We start from the raw sequence: 16,730 nt of genomic DNA, 5'->3' as shown, positions 1-16,730 counted from the left end.
TGAAATTGCAGGATCGAGATCGAGTGGCGTTGTGTGGATGAGTCAGCATGACGAAGATGGTGGACAGTGTTTATGTGATTTAATGAATTTAGCATCTTTGTGTTTTGTTCAAATTCAAAAAATTCAAAAACACTTTTTTTTTTTGACGTTTCAGACCTTTGTCCTCATTTAACTTGCATGTTTCTCACCCAAAACGGGTCTTTTCCTGAACAGATAAACTTTAAAGTGCTGCCTTAGCATTTTATTGCCTGACAACAGAAACAGAGTTTGGTTATATGAAAACACTGTGGCCTTCAGGGGACCACAGAGCAGGAAGACTGAACAAAGATTTAAAGTCCAGCTGAAACCATATTTAGTCATCCATTTTTTCAGGCAAAAATAATGTCATGTTTTTAAGGGAACTGTAAAAAAAAAAATTATTATGGAAATTAAGAACAAAAGGTCATCTTATGTTTGCGAATAGAGTAATTATTCTAACAACATACTGTACAGTATCACGGTGCTGGACTACAAACTGCAGTATCGGTGTCACAATTTGTTCATTATTTCATTATTATTGATGTCTGACCTGTGACATCGTATCCTTTTTTGGTCCTTTAATGTGAGGCTATCACTGCACGCATGCACACACACACACACACACAGACTGAGCTCTGCGATGATGTTATCACCACAGCAACATTACTCAAAAGCAGAATCAGTTTTGCTGTCATGCACGTGGCCTCCTCTGTCCCACAATACCTCCCTGTTTAGCCCTGATGAACAGCTGCAGAGTTCCATCATCTTCAGCCTCATTGACAGGAAATGAGTCACCAGGAGAAATTTAACCTTATGACCTCAGCGACTCTCAAAAGGTCATGAAGTAGCACACTCCATTATAGTGTTTATATTGTTCCGTACTACCTCGAGGAGAAGGTCAGACCTGTGGCTGACCTCCTGGACTTTTTAAAGGTTATGAAGCTGCACTAGAATAGAGGAACATGTTTTGAGGAGAGAAGTTAGTTGAAAAGTGAATGCTGCATTAAAAGTTTTGAGATGTTAGTACATTATTTAATGCCAGTGAAGGATGAAGCTTTTCCTTGCCTCTTGGGTGCTTTCTGCTGACAACAAAGCCTTAAGATTTTTGTTTTTGCTTTTGGAAGTTGATCAGAGAGGAAAATGTGGCTTTTCATGCACACAATGGAAGCACTAGAAAAAAAGAAAAGAAATCGATAGAGACCTACAGCTTAAGGCCATAACACTGACAATCATCAGGGAACATCAGAATTTTCATTTTAACAATTATAATATGAGTAACATCATAAACTGAGGATTTCAGATAGTGATCAATCTTGAAGGTGTCCACAATCCAGTTTTCAGGCAAATCAGAGAGACTGTGGCATTTAATGTTGCTTACTGTTGTTTGCAAATTCAGAAGACTCATTGACTAGCAGATCTACACCATGTGAACAAAACAGCAGAATTATGTAGCCAGCTGTGCTGACCGGAAGCATCACTTTACACAGCTCTTCCTCGGATGACGTACTGTAAACGATGTGACTTAAAGTTAACAGGACAGATGAAGAGCTTGTGCCAAAAAGAAGTAACGCAATATTGTGTTTTAATGATGAAAAATTCATGGCTATAGCCTACAGGGCATGTCAGACAGGAGAAAAAAGACAGCAGTTTAGGTTGTGATTGTGATTAAATAGATTGCGATATTATTTTTAGAGCTAGATCACCAAACCCTAACACAAAGACTTTACCTGATTTGACCTGAGTGCCCGAACAAACAACAGCAGTAATTAAAGTGGTGATTGCGTTTCCAGAAGTGGAACACTCTTTATGGCAAATCGTATCTTGTTCACAGATAAGTGTTGCAAAATAATCAGTTGACTAAACCTTAATTTTAACACGGCGTGTCCTGAATCTACTCACCTCTTGTGAGTTTAATTCTGAGGAGAATCCTTGGCGTATTATTGTAATAGGAAACAAGTAAGGAGGAGTTCACTCTTGAGAGACAAGATCTCATTTAAGCTAAAGGGAATTCAGCCATCGTGTATTTTAATATTACACCTGCACTTTTCTTACTTTGTCAGTGTCTTTATAAAAATAGTCCTATCCCTGACTTTTTCTAAAACACAGTTTTGTCTTTGTAAAATCTCTATATTGCCTCACCACTTGTTAATTTCAGTTCTGTTAATTGTGCATCTTTTACAGTTAGTCAGCCTCAAACACATTATGGAAGCTCCGTGTTTGACAGCTTGTGTAATATGTTTTGCTGCCACAGAGGAAATACATTTCTGAGTGCAAATGAGTCAAAAGTATATCACTATATCTATAACTGCAGAAATGGCCTGGAAACTGAACCGCCAGTCAAGCAGCCAAGAACTGCTGTGGTCATGAAATATCATAATGAGGAGCTGAAAAATGCAAACAGCAAGCAAATGAGTGTGTGAATGTGTGTGACTGACAAGCAGAATGAATTTGCTGTTACTTGAAAAGATACCTGGACAAGCTACACAGCTGTGGGATTTACATTACGCTGCTATTTTATTTTTCAACTAGAAATGCCTCAAGAATGTGGACTTATCCTTGGATTAATAGCACCTCTGGGGAAACTGTCTCAGATAGTGTTTATGAACTCAAAGAGTTTCTGCTTTTGTAAAAGAATGGTAAGCTGTTATTAGGCAATTAATATCACAATGTGAGCAGTAAGATCTCTGAATGCAGATACAGATCAAAAGAAAAATGTCTCGCATCAAGCACCCATCGGCTTTTTACATTGCTCTCCACCGAGATGATTTCTCTCAACCAAATCCTATCAGAACATCCATGGACATCAGCGTGAAGATGCTATCATTATTCAAAGCAGTTGTAGCAGCTTCCCAATTTGAATGACCAGCTTATTCAGAGAGATGGTTTACTTAAAGTATTACATTGGGATGATGTAGAATCCAAGGAACGAAAGCTTAAAGTGTGTTTGACTGAGGAGCTCCTGAAACCATTCCGATGGCATAACCCGAGCGTAAACACTATTCACAGAAGAAACAAGGGATTTAGTCTCATTTGTGCAAACAGATAAGATCAAAGAGGGAGAATATAAGGGGATAGAAGGACAGGGAAATTGGGGGTGCAATGCAGCCTGAATGACACGTTTAATCGAACAGAAAATTGAGGCTAGATTGCTAGGCGGTAAAATAGTGAGGATTAATCCATGCCGAGAAATCATTTGTCTACTCTGATGTATTTTCCTCACCTTTCATCTCATTGCTTTAAACGGAACATGACCTCTTTCCCCTGCTTTTCCATGCATGTGTGTATTCGGGGTCTACAGCTTGTACTCAGTTTTCTAATTGTTGAAATCCTTCAGTTTAAAAAAAGTCATACCATGTTATAATACTTTTCATCTACTGCCCAATTTATGTTTTCATTAACTGTCAGGCCAATTAATATAAATAAATACAATCAAAAAGTAGCCAGGAATTACCTCATTAGACTTAGCAAATGGGATGTTCACTGTTTGAATTAAGATAGGCCTGTATTCATTTGGAATAGTGATTTGTTTTAATGAGTATGAACTGAATTTCATTTATGTAATATAATTAAAGCCAAAGTCATGGGTTGAGAGAAAGAAAATAGATAGCAAACTTAAGCAACAAAACCTTTATTACACACTCTAGAAAATGGAAAATAGACCACAGAAGCACTACATGTAGATTTTTTTTTAAACCTTGTGTATCAAAAGCTGCACTCAGATCAAGAGGCAATCCCACTGTCATGAGGAGAACATCATTGATCAGGTTTGTGATTGCTGTTTTGGTGATCATGAGCAAAACTTCACCTTTAAAAAGGGGCAAACCAGCACATCTGGTCTAAAGTTTTTTAATGGCTACTCAGCCTGAGCTCACACGATTCTAAACAATCTTTAATTTCCACAGCAACCGCAGAAACACGCGTTTTGGCCCTTGAGCTTCATCACTGCACCACACAAGTGGTGTGTGTGACACATCATTGGTTATTAAACCTGCACGTATCAGAAGAAAATCTACTCACAGATAAACAATCCACAAACAACAGTTGTTACTGAATAAGCCTCTTTGCAGAAGAGCTCAAAGAGTTCAGCATAACAAAGACCACATAAACATTTGGACAGATACACCTTTGTGGATACATCAGTTTTACCAGTGTTTGCAGTTTTTTGTAGATTGCAAAATGAAAGAATTCACAATATGTTGAAAGTGAATATTTGAAGCTAGCACAGGTAGTGCATTTTAGAAGCTTTTTTGTTACATTTGTTGAAATTCTCTTAACATCCAGACAACAATCAATAAATCAAATGCTCAAAAAATACAATAAAATAAAAAATAAAACATAATCCGTGGCTGTGGTTACAGGCCTGTAATAAGCCCATTCATTGGTCTGTCTGCCCATGTACCTGCCTACCCACAGACTCTCTGCCTACGCACTCATTGCACATGAGCAGAGACTTTCACGAGACACTGATATGCTGTTGAGACAGTGCTGCTAAAACTTCCCAATCCTAACACGCAAGCTTGACAGCTGTGAGTCCTAACAACAGCTGTGTTCGTAGTTCATGTTCATTATGAGATGTTTTCTCACATGTGACTGAGACGTGAGCTAGGTGGATACAGTTAGCGACAATGTGCTGCACTCCTCTCGGGTGGAGTGGCTTCGAGGGGCCCTGAACGGAGGGGAAGGGATTTTTTTTCAGGTGAATGCTTTCAAACTGTAGCTGCTCTTACTCATTTTTCTAGTGAAAACTGATCATCAGTCATCAACTTCTTGTTGCAGCATGAAACACAAGTTGTGGATGTGTTGAACTGGATGAATCCAGTTTAAACTATTCATTTCACTTAAAAATCTGGATATTATAAAAAGCAAAAAATTAAAAAACAAAAACACAAACAAACAAGAACAATGCGCCTTACTGAATGGATTTACATCCACACTATCAGTTTCTTTTTATACCTCAAATTATCTGGCCCAGTTGATATAATTAGCTTTATTTGTGCATACATTATGTTTCCAGTGCATCCACAAACCAGACTTGGCATGTAGCGCTGCCTCTGCATGCCTCTGCTGCACACATATGTGACAAAGCCTCTGTAACAAGTGGGTGTCAGAAAGAATACACCACGTGGAAGCTCTTAGATCCCATTCTAAGTGAAAATAAATAAGTGGTGTACAATTATAGTACAATTATGCATGTACACATTTGAGGTACTGCCTGATAACTTTGATTACTTTTCAGATTACAGTGATTACAAACGCACAACTTCCTTCTTTAGCTAAATAATTGGATAAGCAGTTGACCACTCACACCACTCAGAGTTACTGTCTTCTTAGTGGTGGTTTGCTGCAAAATAGCGCATGAAATCTCAAATATTTTGACATCTCAAAAAACAAGTTTTAAAGAAATCCAAACAGAAACTTGCTATTTTAACCAACAAGGACACAAGAAGAAATTTGTAAAGTTTTGTTTCATTCCACTGATGTATTTCATAAAAAGACTTTACTTTCAGTTTCAGATGTGCTATAGTAACTACTGTATATAGACTGTATGCAGTGAACAGGAAAGAGAGACAACAGAGAAAAGAGATGACATACAGTGAAATTCATCAGTTTCATCAGCGGCAGCTGCCACCCCATGCCACCCAATAGATCCGCCCCTGATCTCTGATGCAGGCAGATGGCACATGCACCTCCCTGCTGAAGTACTCAATCACTTCTCCTCAGGAAATATTTTGTTCACCCAAGTCTGACTTGTTGAAAGGATTCGGTACATTCTGATGGATGTGCTTATTCTGACACCCAGTTTGAGGTGTGAATGTCATTTCCTAGACATTTGGGAGGAAAATCTTTCCTAATTTGCATGTTTACGTGTGTGAGAGCGTGACAACTGGGATTAAGATGTGACTGTAAGTGAATCATATAATCTCTGGTTTAGGAACAGCTGGTTGTACAGAAAGCTGCAGTCTCAACTCCTGTCTGTTCTTAGAGGCAGCAAGGAGGAAGGTGGAGAGGCAGAGATGTTAGGAGAATACAAAGAGGAAATGACACACACAGAGAGAGGAGAGTGAGAGAAAGAATCATGGAGAGGGAAGAAAAAAGACGAAACATAATGCTCAGGGCGAGGGTAATGGAGAAAATGAAAAATAGACAGATTGCACACTGAAAAAAGAAGCGAGGAAAGAAGTTGGATAGAGAATGTGGAATGGCAGAAGTTAAGTAGAAGAGAAAAGGAGTCTCCATGCTTGAAAGGTTACCGGGATTTATTGGGTTGAAGCAGGACTTTGAAGAACACATTTCCAAGCACTGGAACCAAATAGGGTCTCATTTATCAGGCACATGTAAACACATTCTTAAGAATAACTTCTTGTGTTAGACAGAACACGTGTTCTAAAGCAGAATTAGATGCACAAAACAAAACTGAACCAAACTAGCAATAATTCAAACATTGCTGATGGTAATAATGGTTTAGGTTAATAATTAAACCATAAAAGGCACACCCACATATTGTTTAGAATGACACAAACAGTGGCTGATCTTTCCCCTCTTAATGCTTTGATTTCTTTTAAAAGTTTGCTTCATCTGTCCTAGCAGCAACCCAGCTCCATTTGAGGGGCCAAAGAGATGCACTAGTGGTGTCCCTGTGCATATTCAAGTCCGATCAGCTCTGCATTTTTAGGCATAGAGTACATTTCGATCAGAAATATCAGAAATTGTGACTGAATGAAGGAGTCAGGGATGGATGATATGAGGATAGGACGAGAAAGAGAAATTGGACTTCAGTCAGAGATTAAAGATAAATTAACTGATGGAGCCAATTAGAACATCCTTCTGTAACTGGAGCTTAATTTAACCGGCATAAGTTTCAGGGGCCCCTGAACTTTCTTTGAAGTTCCCCTCTCTGTGGGTGGTAATGTGGCATGGCACACAGCCAAAGCCCACAAACACAAGGATTGAATAAAACTCATCCATCGTCTTCGAGAAGGGAGAAGGATGTAAATTCTCCCTGTACATTCTCTGTGTGTTTAACTTTATGTGCCTCTGTGTACTTAAGGTTATCTTTAGGCACATTTCAGACTGTAAATATCAGTATGTGCATCTGTTGCAGGATTACTGCTCTACAGGATCTAAACACAACGTTCTTAAATTTAATACCTTTTTTTTGTTAACAAATGCATGCATCATAATTGTCTATGAAGGATTATATCCGCGCCATTCACAGTTTAGAGATTACTGCATCATCTTTGAGCAATCTCAAACTACATCACAATGAAAGGTCATTCACCATTACATAACTGTTCTGTCATAGACTCAATTTTTTAAATCGTTTGTAATCTCTGTGACCTTGAAGGGTATGGAATATGTCAATCACATCCACTTTAGAGAAACCGGGCACATTATACATCATAAAATGATATTACCGTATATCATTCTACTAATCTAGCCTATGTATAGGAAACACACACATAAGCATGCATTTATGCACTGTCCTTGAATATATCATAGCCCATATGAAAGCCATGAAATAGCTGCCATGTGTTACTATAGTGATCCTCACAAAGAGGACAATGTCTCTCTGGTGTTAGCTGAGGAATGCTGGCAACTGCAAGTCTAAAGTAAGTATGCTCATGCGAAAGCTCACACACATACATGTCAATGCGTGTGTTCATCTCTATATGTGTTTGACTCTATTTTTAAACTAAAACCTAGAAGCACATGGCCCTGTTCTTCACATTAACCCGACTGCAATATTAAGCTCAGTCCAGACTGCAGTTCACACAATCATGAACACCACTTAAAATTCAGCCGACTGTTAGCAGCTCATTACATTCACTTGATAGGAAGTTGAGTATCAACACTGGACTAAGAGAAAGTGGGTCTAATTGCCAGTGATAGTTGAATGGAGATGTAGCATATCTCTACCACCCACTCAATCTTCCTTGGTCTTCCTCCCCCTCCTGTCTAATTCCCTTCGTTTCACTTGGACCTTCAGAGAAATGGGATCAGGAGCACATAACAGTCTTGAAGTTGAGTCCATGGATGATAAGCAATCGTCCTCATCCATTTCTATTTCCCTTTTTCCCTCTCACCAACTGCTTCGCTTTGACTTGTTCAGAAATGACAATTGCTAATGAGGGACAAGCAATGAGATCATCAGTGTGGCAGTGACGCACACACATACAGTCACGCATACACACATTTTATGGTGACACACAATAAGAAACTGACACGCACATGCACAGACAGACAAAACCACATGTGTTATAATTCTGCCAATTTCTGCAATGAATTTCAGAGTTGCTTTTTGTTGCTTTCGGGTTTTCTTGATCGTGCTATTAAAGCAGTCTATTGGCAGTTTGGCTGGCAGCACTATGGATTATTTTAGGCTTCAGCATGCAAGCCAGCGTAACACCAGAAACCACTGTAATTACAAGATCTGGTCGGTCCTTTGAATAGCAATGGCAACCAAACCCTTGATCTGGCCGAAGACAAGAAGGAGAGGCGGGGCTCCTGGAGTTAAAATAGAACTGTCCACATGGAGTTGATTTGAGGTTTTCTATATGGGGAGTCCTAGAGTGGGCCTGCTCAAGTAATGAAGTCAGTTCAAGCCATTGGAAAAGACTATATCGCGTGCAGCTCTGTTGTGGAAAACAGCACTCACTTGCCCACAGTATTAAACCCACTACTGCTCTAAATTCAAACATATAATAGCAGGGGTAAGACTATGCTGTGTTGTGACTACAAATGGACGTTTTAGGTATCCACACTTTTCTTTTGAATTGAAAAGAAAAAAAAAAAACCTGATAAGATGCAGGTTAGAATTCTCGAGTCACAGAAGTATTGTTCTACAAATCAATTTCGATCATTGTACTGTTACATGCAAGTAACACAGCAGATAGACATAATTAATTAGTCTGTGCATATTACACTGAAATGCACATGCAATACATAAACAAATTTCCCCAGAGTATTAGGTTAGCCAGATTCATAACTAAGGCAACGGACAGTGATTTTTCATTCCGATCACGTGTTTATAAATCTATGACCTTTAGTAACAATATTTTACCAGCAGGCTTGCTTGTCTACAGTATCAACTCTAAGTCACGAATTAACCCAAATTTATCTACATCAAGCAAAAAATGTTGCAGCTGCCGCACATTGGTCTCACAGCACCATGCTGCACTGGCAGCCAATCAACTTTTAGAGCTCCTGTGATCCTTTGTTGAAATGGCCCCTGTGGATATTATAAACTTCGACAATCTCCTCAGGAACTCGCAACTTCTTGGTGAATTTGTACACTTAGAAAAGCTGCGATGACAGATTGGAAAGGAGTGAACTGAAGGACTGGTTGCTTTCCACAGTATCTACATCTTCCTGAGAAGCAGAGAATGTGCAATGTGTTACATGCTGCACTGTCTCTTGTGCTCTCTGTCAATCATTACACAATAATGTGTTCTGTCCTACTGCGTAGTCATCTCCCACTTGACATCCCTAACCAGAAAGTGTCCTTGCCCTGCATATAAGCGCTGCGATGCAGTGCTAGAAACAGAAAGGTCAAACACCTTAATGGAAGTGGGAGAGCAGTGCTAAAAATCTAGCATCACATGACAATTAAGAGAAGTTTTGCCATAGCTGTTGAAGACATTTAAAAATAAAGCGTCTTTGAAAAGTATAACATCAAAAGGTGAAGACTTTTCCCTGGGTCATTATGCTGATGCATTCAAGATATGTTAGTCACAACTTCACATCTACCACTCGCCTTTTTCACTTCATATGTGTTGACCTTTCTTGGCTCTGGTTGATTATTTGTTTCGGCACAGTAATTCCTCCTCCTTGTACTTTCCCCCAACTGTCATGGCATCCAGTTTTCACTTGGAGTCCCCTCTACCCATGAGCCTCTGGGTGTAATCAGAAGAACCATGATGTGCTGGTAGAAGAAAGCCTCCTAACTGGATTGGAAGAAGAAAATTGAAGGAAAGGAGACTGAGAGGACAGAATATGAAACTTGTGAAATGCACACTCATGGGAGGCAAAGAGAGAGCTAATGAGGGGTGATGGTACTGGTGCCGGGCAGGCTAGTTGCAAGAGAACTCAGTATTACAAGGCGCAGAAAGGAGGGAGAATAGTGGAAGTAGGTGGAGGAGGGTGGCGTCTGCCAGGCTTTTTTTTTCTTTTTTTCAGCAACCACAAGACCAGATGGTATTCTCATTGAAGATATTATAAAGTAAAACAAGAGTTAGAAGCAGACAGACAGGGTCTGCTGCTCACTTGTTTGATTTTACTTATTACAACACATCAAAAATGACAGAAATTAAATTTTCCTCATTGGAAGAGATTAAATGCAGCACAGACATTCTTCAAGGTCAGTTTCTACAAGATTAAATACCAATTTAAGTACTTTTATCAGCAGCTGATCGAGTCACCTCAATCTTATGATAGCTGCTAAAGCGAGCAGAGTACTGCTTCCAAAGGCAGATTGTCCCCTAAAGAGCTCAGTCATTCTGTAGTAAAACAGCCATTGAGAGTAAAATCATATGATGAGTGGAAACATACTGCAGATTACATTGTAGCTGTTATGTCGTAGTTCCCTAAAATGCTGAAATTGCACATTGGTGCTCTGCAGTGATATACTGGGCTAGTTAACAGCAAAAGTTCAAACCAGATTCCTCAGAGCTGTGCTCAAATTTGTGGTTCAGTTAATTATGGTCACAGTGTACAGAAGCTACGAAGAGAGCTGGATACACTATGCGCTCCAGCTCGACTAAAAGCCAAGTGATGCGGCACAGTGACTCTGAAGTGTAATGAAACTGGGGAGGATTAGAGCTGGAGATCAGGACACGGTTCTGTGAGTAGATGGTTGTTTTTGTGGACCAAGTCCCTAATGTATAGCAGTTATGAACACAACTGGGGACACAAGATGGGGAAACGCTCTCAAAACCTAAACAAGCAATTATCCACCTGCTCTCAACAGCTGAGAGCAATTTTATCAATGCAGGAGAAGTCTTATTTAAAAGTCAATCAGATGGTCACAAGGGAGGAGTGTGTGCATATGTGTGTATGTGTGAGGATGGGTGCCCATCTGTCCATCTGTCTGTCCAACTCCCTTGGTCATTCAAAACCCCTTTAACACCAAACCAACAACCTGAGTACTTTGCCTTTGTTGAGAGGATACTGTACACTATGACTGTTGGAGGAATTCACTTCTAACAGGAGCTGAAACCAGAATAATCAGAAACTATTCTGATAATCGATTCACTATTTCAACCATTTTCAAGTCAAAAGGCCAAGCATCTGCTGGTTCCAGCTTCTTCACTGTGAGGATTTATTTTTATATAAATGTTGAAGCAATATCTGGGGAGTTTGTTGGCTTGCTGGTCAAAAACCGAATAAACAGAACAACCAGACATTTGAAGACATCACCTTGGTTTCGGCTTATTGTTTTGATTTGTAGGTTTATAAAGAGAAATAGCGGGCAGCTGCACAGCACAGGAGCTCATATAAACCAGTCGTTCGGCATGAAATGAAATGTGGAGACACAGTAGACACACTGCTGATGAGTAGAGTTGAATAGCTCACAAGGAAAAAACACAGATCATTTTCTAAAGTTGGTGAACCAAACCAGGAACAAAACAGCAGTGAATTTTGCACTTACAATAAATGTAAAATTGTAAATGAGCTGCATTTATATAATGCTTTTTTGGCTGACTGACTTACTCAAAAGGCCTTACAACATGAGCCAGCATTCATCCACTCATACACTGGTGCCATGTGTTCATCAGGAACAATAACCAGTCACATGCACACCAAAAGAAGTTTCATCTACACCAAAGATACTTCAAAAACGCAGAGTCAAGGGGCCGAGGATTTAACTACCAGTCCTCTTGATTAGCAGACCACCGAGCTAATTCCTAAACCTGTGGAAAAGAATTCCAGTATTGCCTACATTGCTGTGTATGTGTTTGCTCACACACTCAAACATAGTTTGATAAGGGATAATAGTATCAAGGCAGCTTTAAGGATTGGCTGACTAAACATCAGATCACTCTCATCCAACCACCCAACATGTTGAATCTGCAGTGTAAAAACAAGATTAAAGCAGCTACTTTGAACAATAATCCAATAAACCTTTTTTCAGGTAAGTACCCAGTAATCTGATGCACAACAGGCCTGCTCACTAAGGGATGTGTCCTCTACACCTGTAGGTCTGCACATCCTAACCATTACTTGATGAAATTTGTAGATGATTCCATAATCCCATCTGTGCAAGAGAATTTAACCCTCAAGTCCCCAAGTCCTGCATTGTTTCTCTTGTTTTGTTTCTGGCTACTGAGGCTTGAGGACGAACTCTATTATCAAAGACACTGTTCAGTTATTTCTATTTCCAGATCACCTCCCTGTGGATGTGTTCCACCAGAAGACAACCATTCATCTTCTTGGTCTTAGATACTCTTACCTGTAGACATTAATTGTCACGCGGTGTTGTGTGAGAGCTTTAAAGCTACACAACAGCTTTGTATTTGGAGTTTGATGAGCAGAGCAGTTGCAGATAAAAGAAGTATCAGCTAATTAGTAACTCTTGAGACAAGATCCTAATTAATTGCTACCTTTAATGGCTATAATATCACAGCCCAGTTGCTTCAATCTACAGACAAACTGTTGGATGTCAAAGTTTACTTTTGCATGCAGGCAATACGTCAGTCCTGTGGAAAACATGAATCAAATACCACCCATAAGAAAACATGTCAGCTGTAGTATAAAGTGCAAGACAGTCCAAGTCGAGTGAAGGCTGGAGCTGATGGATGGCAGGCCAGTGTTTGTGTCCCATGTAAAATCGAAAGTCAGCAATTACTTTTTTAGACTCACACCCATGAGTTAACAAATATAACATATTTAAGAAGATGAAGAAACAAGAAGAAACATAACTTAATCTTCTGATTTTACCCAAACCATCTCTTCCTACATCAAGTAGTTTTACTGTCAAAACTTAAGTTGATAATAATGACTAAAAGTTGATAGAAAGGATTGGCACATCTCCTGCCTGCAAAATTGGACTCCGGCCCAGGCTATGCACTGCACTGCATGCAATTTAAAAGTCTAGGTTTGTGTTATTTATACACAGATTAATTAGAACATTGAGTATCAATGGACATGTTTCATCTTTGCAGTTTTTCTCCACATTTACTAAGCATCAGTGTAACACACCTTCACATCTCAAAGCGCTGATCGATTCATGTTATAGCCTACTGCTGCTGTTCAGTGCCTCTCATTCTGTTCATTGGAAGGTTTAGCACGATTCTAATTTGTTTCAAAACTATCATAAAGCACCCACGGAAACAATGATTTCAATATATGAATGAATATCATAGGCCTACTACTAAAATAAATTACTAAATTCAGAGCTCACACTATGAACATATAAAAATGTTAATATCTTGTCTTCATATAGTAAAAAAAAATACCCGTTTTATTTAATAGGTACAGCAGAATCTGCTGCTCCATCACATCTCCATTTAAATGACCCTATTTTAAACCCAGAAATTGCTTAAACTTGGCGTCAGATGACGTACAAGAGCAGTCTTTCAGAGACATGACTGAGAAAACGAAATAACCAACCGTCTTATGGCTTGGTTTGTCAGTGAGCTGGAAGCACAGACTGTGGCTGGAAGTGAGCCCCGTTGGCCATTTATCAGTGCAGGACATAAAGTATAGCGTGCTGTGGAGGAGGTCGATATTCCGCCAAGGCAAATAGGGCCTACATTTACATTCATCTGCTTATTGCAAGTTATTATACGAATCCCGATTCCTGCCTAGGAGAACAAGCTTCAATTTAAAATTCCATCACCTTCAGTCACCGACACCAAGCTGCCGCTGGACTGCTGCGAGATGTTAAAATTCAGATCGAGTAGGAAACAGTATTTGCCTCCATCCAAAAGTAGGCCAAACAAAAAAATATAAAAAAATCCCCACACACTATATGCCCAGTAGTGGTATCAAGAGGAAAACGTCCCACCCTCCATGTCCAAAAGTGTTCATAAGTAGCAAAACTTCCTATCCCTATGTAGAAAAGGTGGAAAACTTACCACCCCCGTGTCCAGCTGCTCGGTAGTGACAGAAGGAGCCGCTCCGATCAGAGGTAAAAACCACAATATGGGCACCAACAGCAGCATCTCCGGAGAAATATTCCTCATCCACTTGTAAACAACCAGAGAAGTCATGATGCCCTATGACAGGCTGATCCTGCAGGGCTCAGTCACCGACACCAACAGCCGCATCCACGGGGTAAATCACACACCGACACTCCTGTAAAATTTGCCTGCATAAGTCTACCTCACTGTTGAGCGCAAACACATAAAACACATTAAAATCAGTGGCTGTAAAGACGTTTCGGGTGTACAAGTTTGTTTTCCACGACACGGCACTTGTAACTATCAGCTACGTGGTCACTGACAGAAGAGAAATGTGTATTCTTGTCTTATATCAAGTCCATCAGAGGTGAGATCCTTAAAGCAAGCTCCTCTCCTGATCGCGCGGTCTCGAGCACTGGAGAATGAAAGCAGCTGCGTGCGGTTTTGTCCCGGCCAGCAGCAGCAGAGACCGCTCGCTGAGGCACACACAGCGAGAGTGAATGAGTATTTGGCCTGAAGGATTGAGATGGAGGAGGGAGAGGAGGGAAGAACGGCGAAGGTGGGGGGGATTCGGCGCCTTTCTAGCCCATTTGGACACTACTGAATTCATGACGCGCATCGTGCGTAATTTGAGAGTCTCGAGGGTTGAGGCCAAAGACACAAAACACAATTTGTCTGCGTTGCTCCGTTATCGTTACACAAGACATATGCCGGTGTTGTGTGGGTCTGACATGCTCTAGACTGAGTACAGTTTTGAACCAGTAGTTTGAGTTTTAATTTCACTTTATCCCAACATGTCATATAACACAAACACAAGTTACAAGAAATTAATATGGAATCTATCTATTAAAATAGAGGGAAGGGAAGTGGATCTGTGCTTACCTAAATCGAACTAGCCTGACCCTGATCAGCATCATCATATCCACGTCTTGGTTTTGGTGCCAGTGGGGTCTAAATACGTGAGTCAACTACACATAGCCAGATTACAGCTGTTGGCTAAAATGAAATGTGGGCCCCTGCTGACATCTTCAATTAAACAAACTTACTATGCAAGCAGAATAAACATAAATATCTTACTCAAGGTTGTGAAACTGGTTTTAAGCAATTCTTACACTATAGGGATGCTAACACATGTCTGCTGGTTACCACATTAGTCCTCACTGAAATCCATTATATAGACCAAAGTATTAGGACACCTGACCATTACACCAACAGGGATATTAATGACATCAGATTCTAAATACACAGACAGCTTTGCAGCTGTAACAGTTTCCACTCTTCTGGGAAGGCTTTCCACAAGATTTTGGAGTGTTTCTGTGGGAAATTTTGCCCATTCATGCAGTACAGCAATGCTGAGGTCAGGCACTGATGTTGGATGAAAAGGCCTGGCTCGCAATCTCCATTCCAGTTCATCCCAGAGGTGCTGGATGGGGTTGAGGTCAGGGTTCTATGTGGGCCAGTCAAGTTCTTCCACACCAAACTCATTCAACCATGTCTTTAAGGTCTTTGTTTTGTGCACTTGGACACAGTCATGCTGGAATAGAAAAGGGCCTTCCCCAAAGTGTTGCCACAAAGTTGGAAGCATAGCATTGTCCAAAATGTCTTGTTATACTGAAGCAATAAGATTTCCCTTCACTGGAAGTGAAGGGCTGAGCCCAACCATTGAAAAATAGCCCCATACCAATGTTTTTGCCTTTATAGTGTATCTTTACTACCATTGCAGTATGTGTCATGAAATTTAGTGCACACATCAATGCATCCCTCAGAATTAATTAATTCATCCAATTTCTCATGTACAACCACAATCAGATAACAGTTTCTTTATGTCTTTGTTTGTGTTTTTGTACTTTTCACTGGCAAGCTGAACTGAGATGGTGAACTTGGTAAACATTGCTTAACATAAGCATGTTAACACTGTCAGCATGAGAATGTTAGTATACTGTCAGTCTTACTTTCTTCATTGTAAATTGAATAAAATGTGCAGAGTGGATGCACATATAATATCAAAGGGACAATTTAAAACTGCAGTCATGTAAAATGGCCACTGGTAAATGAAATTAAGTTTTATGACCCCACCTTGAGTCACAATTACAGTAGCCCATATCAGAAAGACATGTTAAAATCTCCAGCAGCAGTTCTGGCAGAACATCTTCACTATGAATGTGTATTCACAATTAGTCTTAATTATTATTTTTCTTTTCAGTATGTAATTTTAAAATGTCTTCTTATGTGAGGAAGTGTGTCTTTAGTAATTTTTAATCTTTAGTAAAAGATTTGTATTTGCCCTGGTCCAAGCTGAGATTGGGTTTTGAAAGTAAAAAGGTATAGTATAAAGGCAATGGCAAGGGATGAAGAAAGGGGGAGTAAGTCATTTTTTAGTCTTCAAACTCTGAAAACAGCCTCCAGTCAACTGACTGTCTTTGTTTGCTTTTTCACTGTGTCATCGGAGAGATCTGAAACTCTCCAAAAGGTCATTCAATTATTTTTCATCCAAACCTCAGTTCAGTCTCATATGTACATCATCTTTCATCTTTATGCCCTTTAAGGGCATGTTAAGATGAAATCTCATTGTTGAGAAAATGGTTACTACTG

At 39.8% G+C, this 16,730-nt stretch overlaps 1 protein-coding gene across 1 annotated transcript in view; it reads right to left on the bottom strand.

Annotated features, from left to right (window-relative positions):
* LOC124051899 (matrix metalloproteinase-17-like) overlaps positions 1 to 14,662 on the bottom strand; it is a 67,302-nt gene extending 52,640 nt beyond the window's left edge. Inside the window, exon 1 of the mRNA XM_046375680.1 lies at positions 14,094 to 14,662. Coding sequence (XP_046231636.1) covers positions 14,094 to 14,228 — 135 coding nt within the window. The 5' untranslated portion in view covers positions 14,229 to 14,662. The remainder of the gene's footprint in view (positions 1 to 14,093) is intronic.
* Positions 14,663 to 16,730: the final 2,068 nt, after the last annotated feature.

Source organism: Scatophagus argus, chromosome 20 (assembly GCF_020382885.2).
Source record: "Scatophagus argus isolate fScaArg1 chromosome 20, fScaArg1.pri, whole genome shotgun sequence".
Classification (NCBI taxonomy): Eukaryota; Metazoa; Chordata; class Actinopteri; family Scatophagidae; genus Scatophagus; species Scatophagus argus.
The sequence above is the reverse complement of the archived record's forward strand: the minus strand, read 5'-3'. Positions and strand labels throughout refer to the sequence as shown.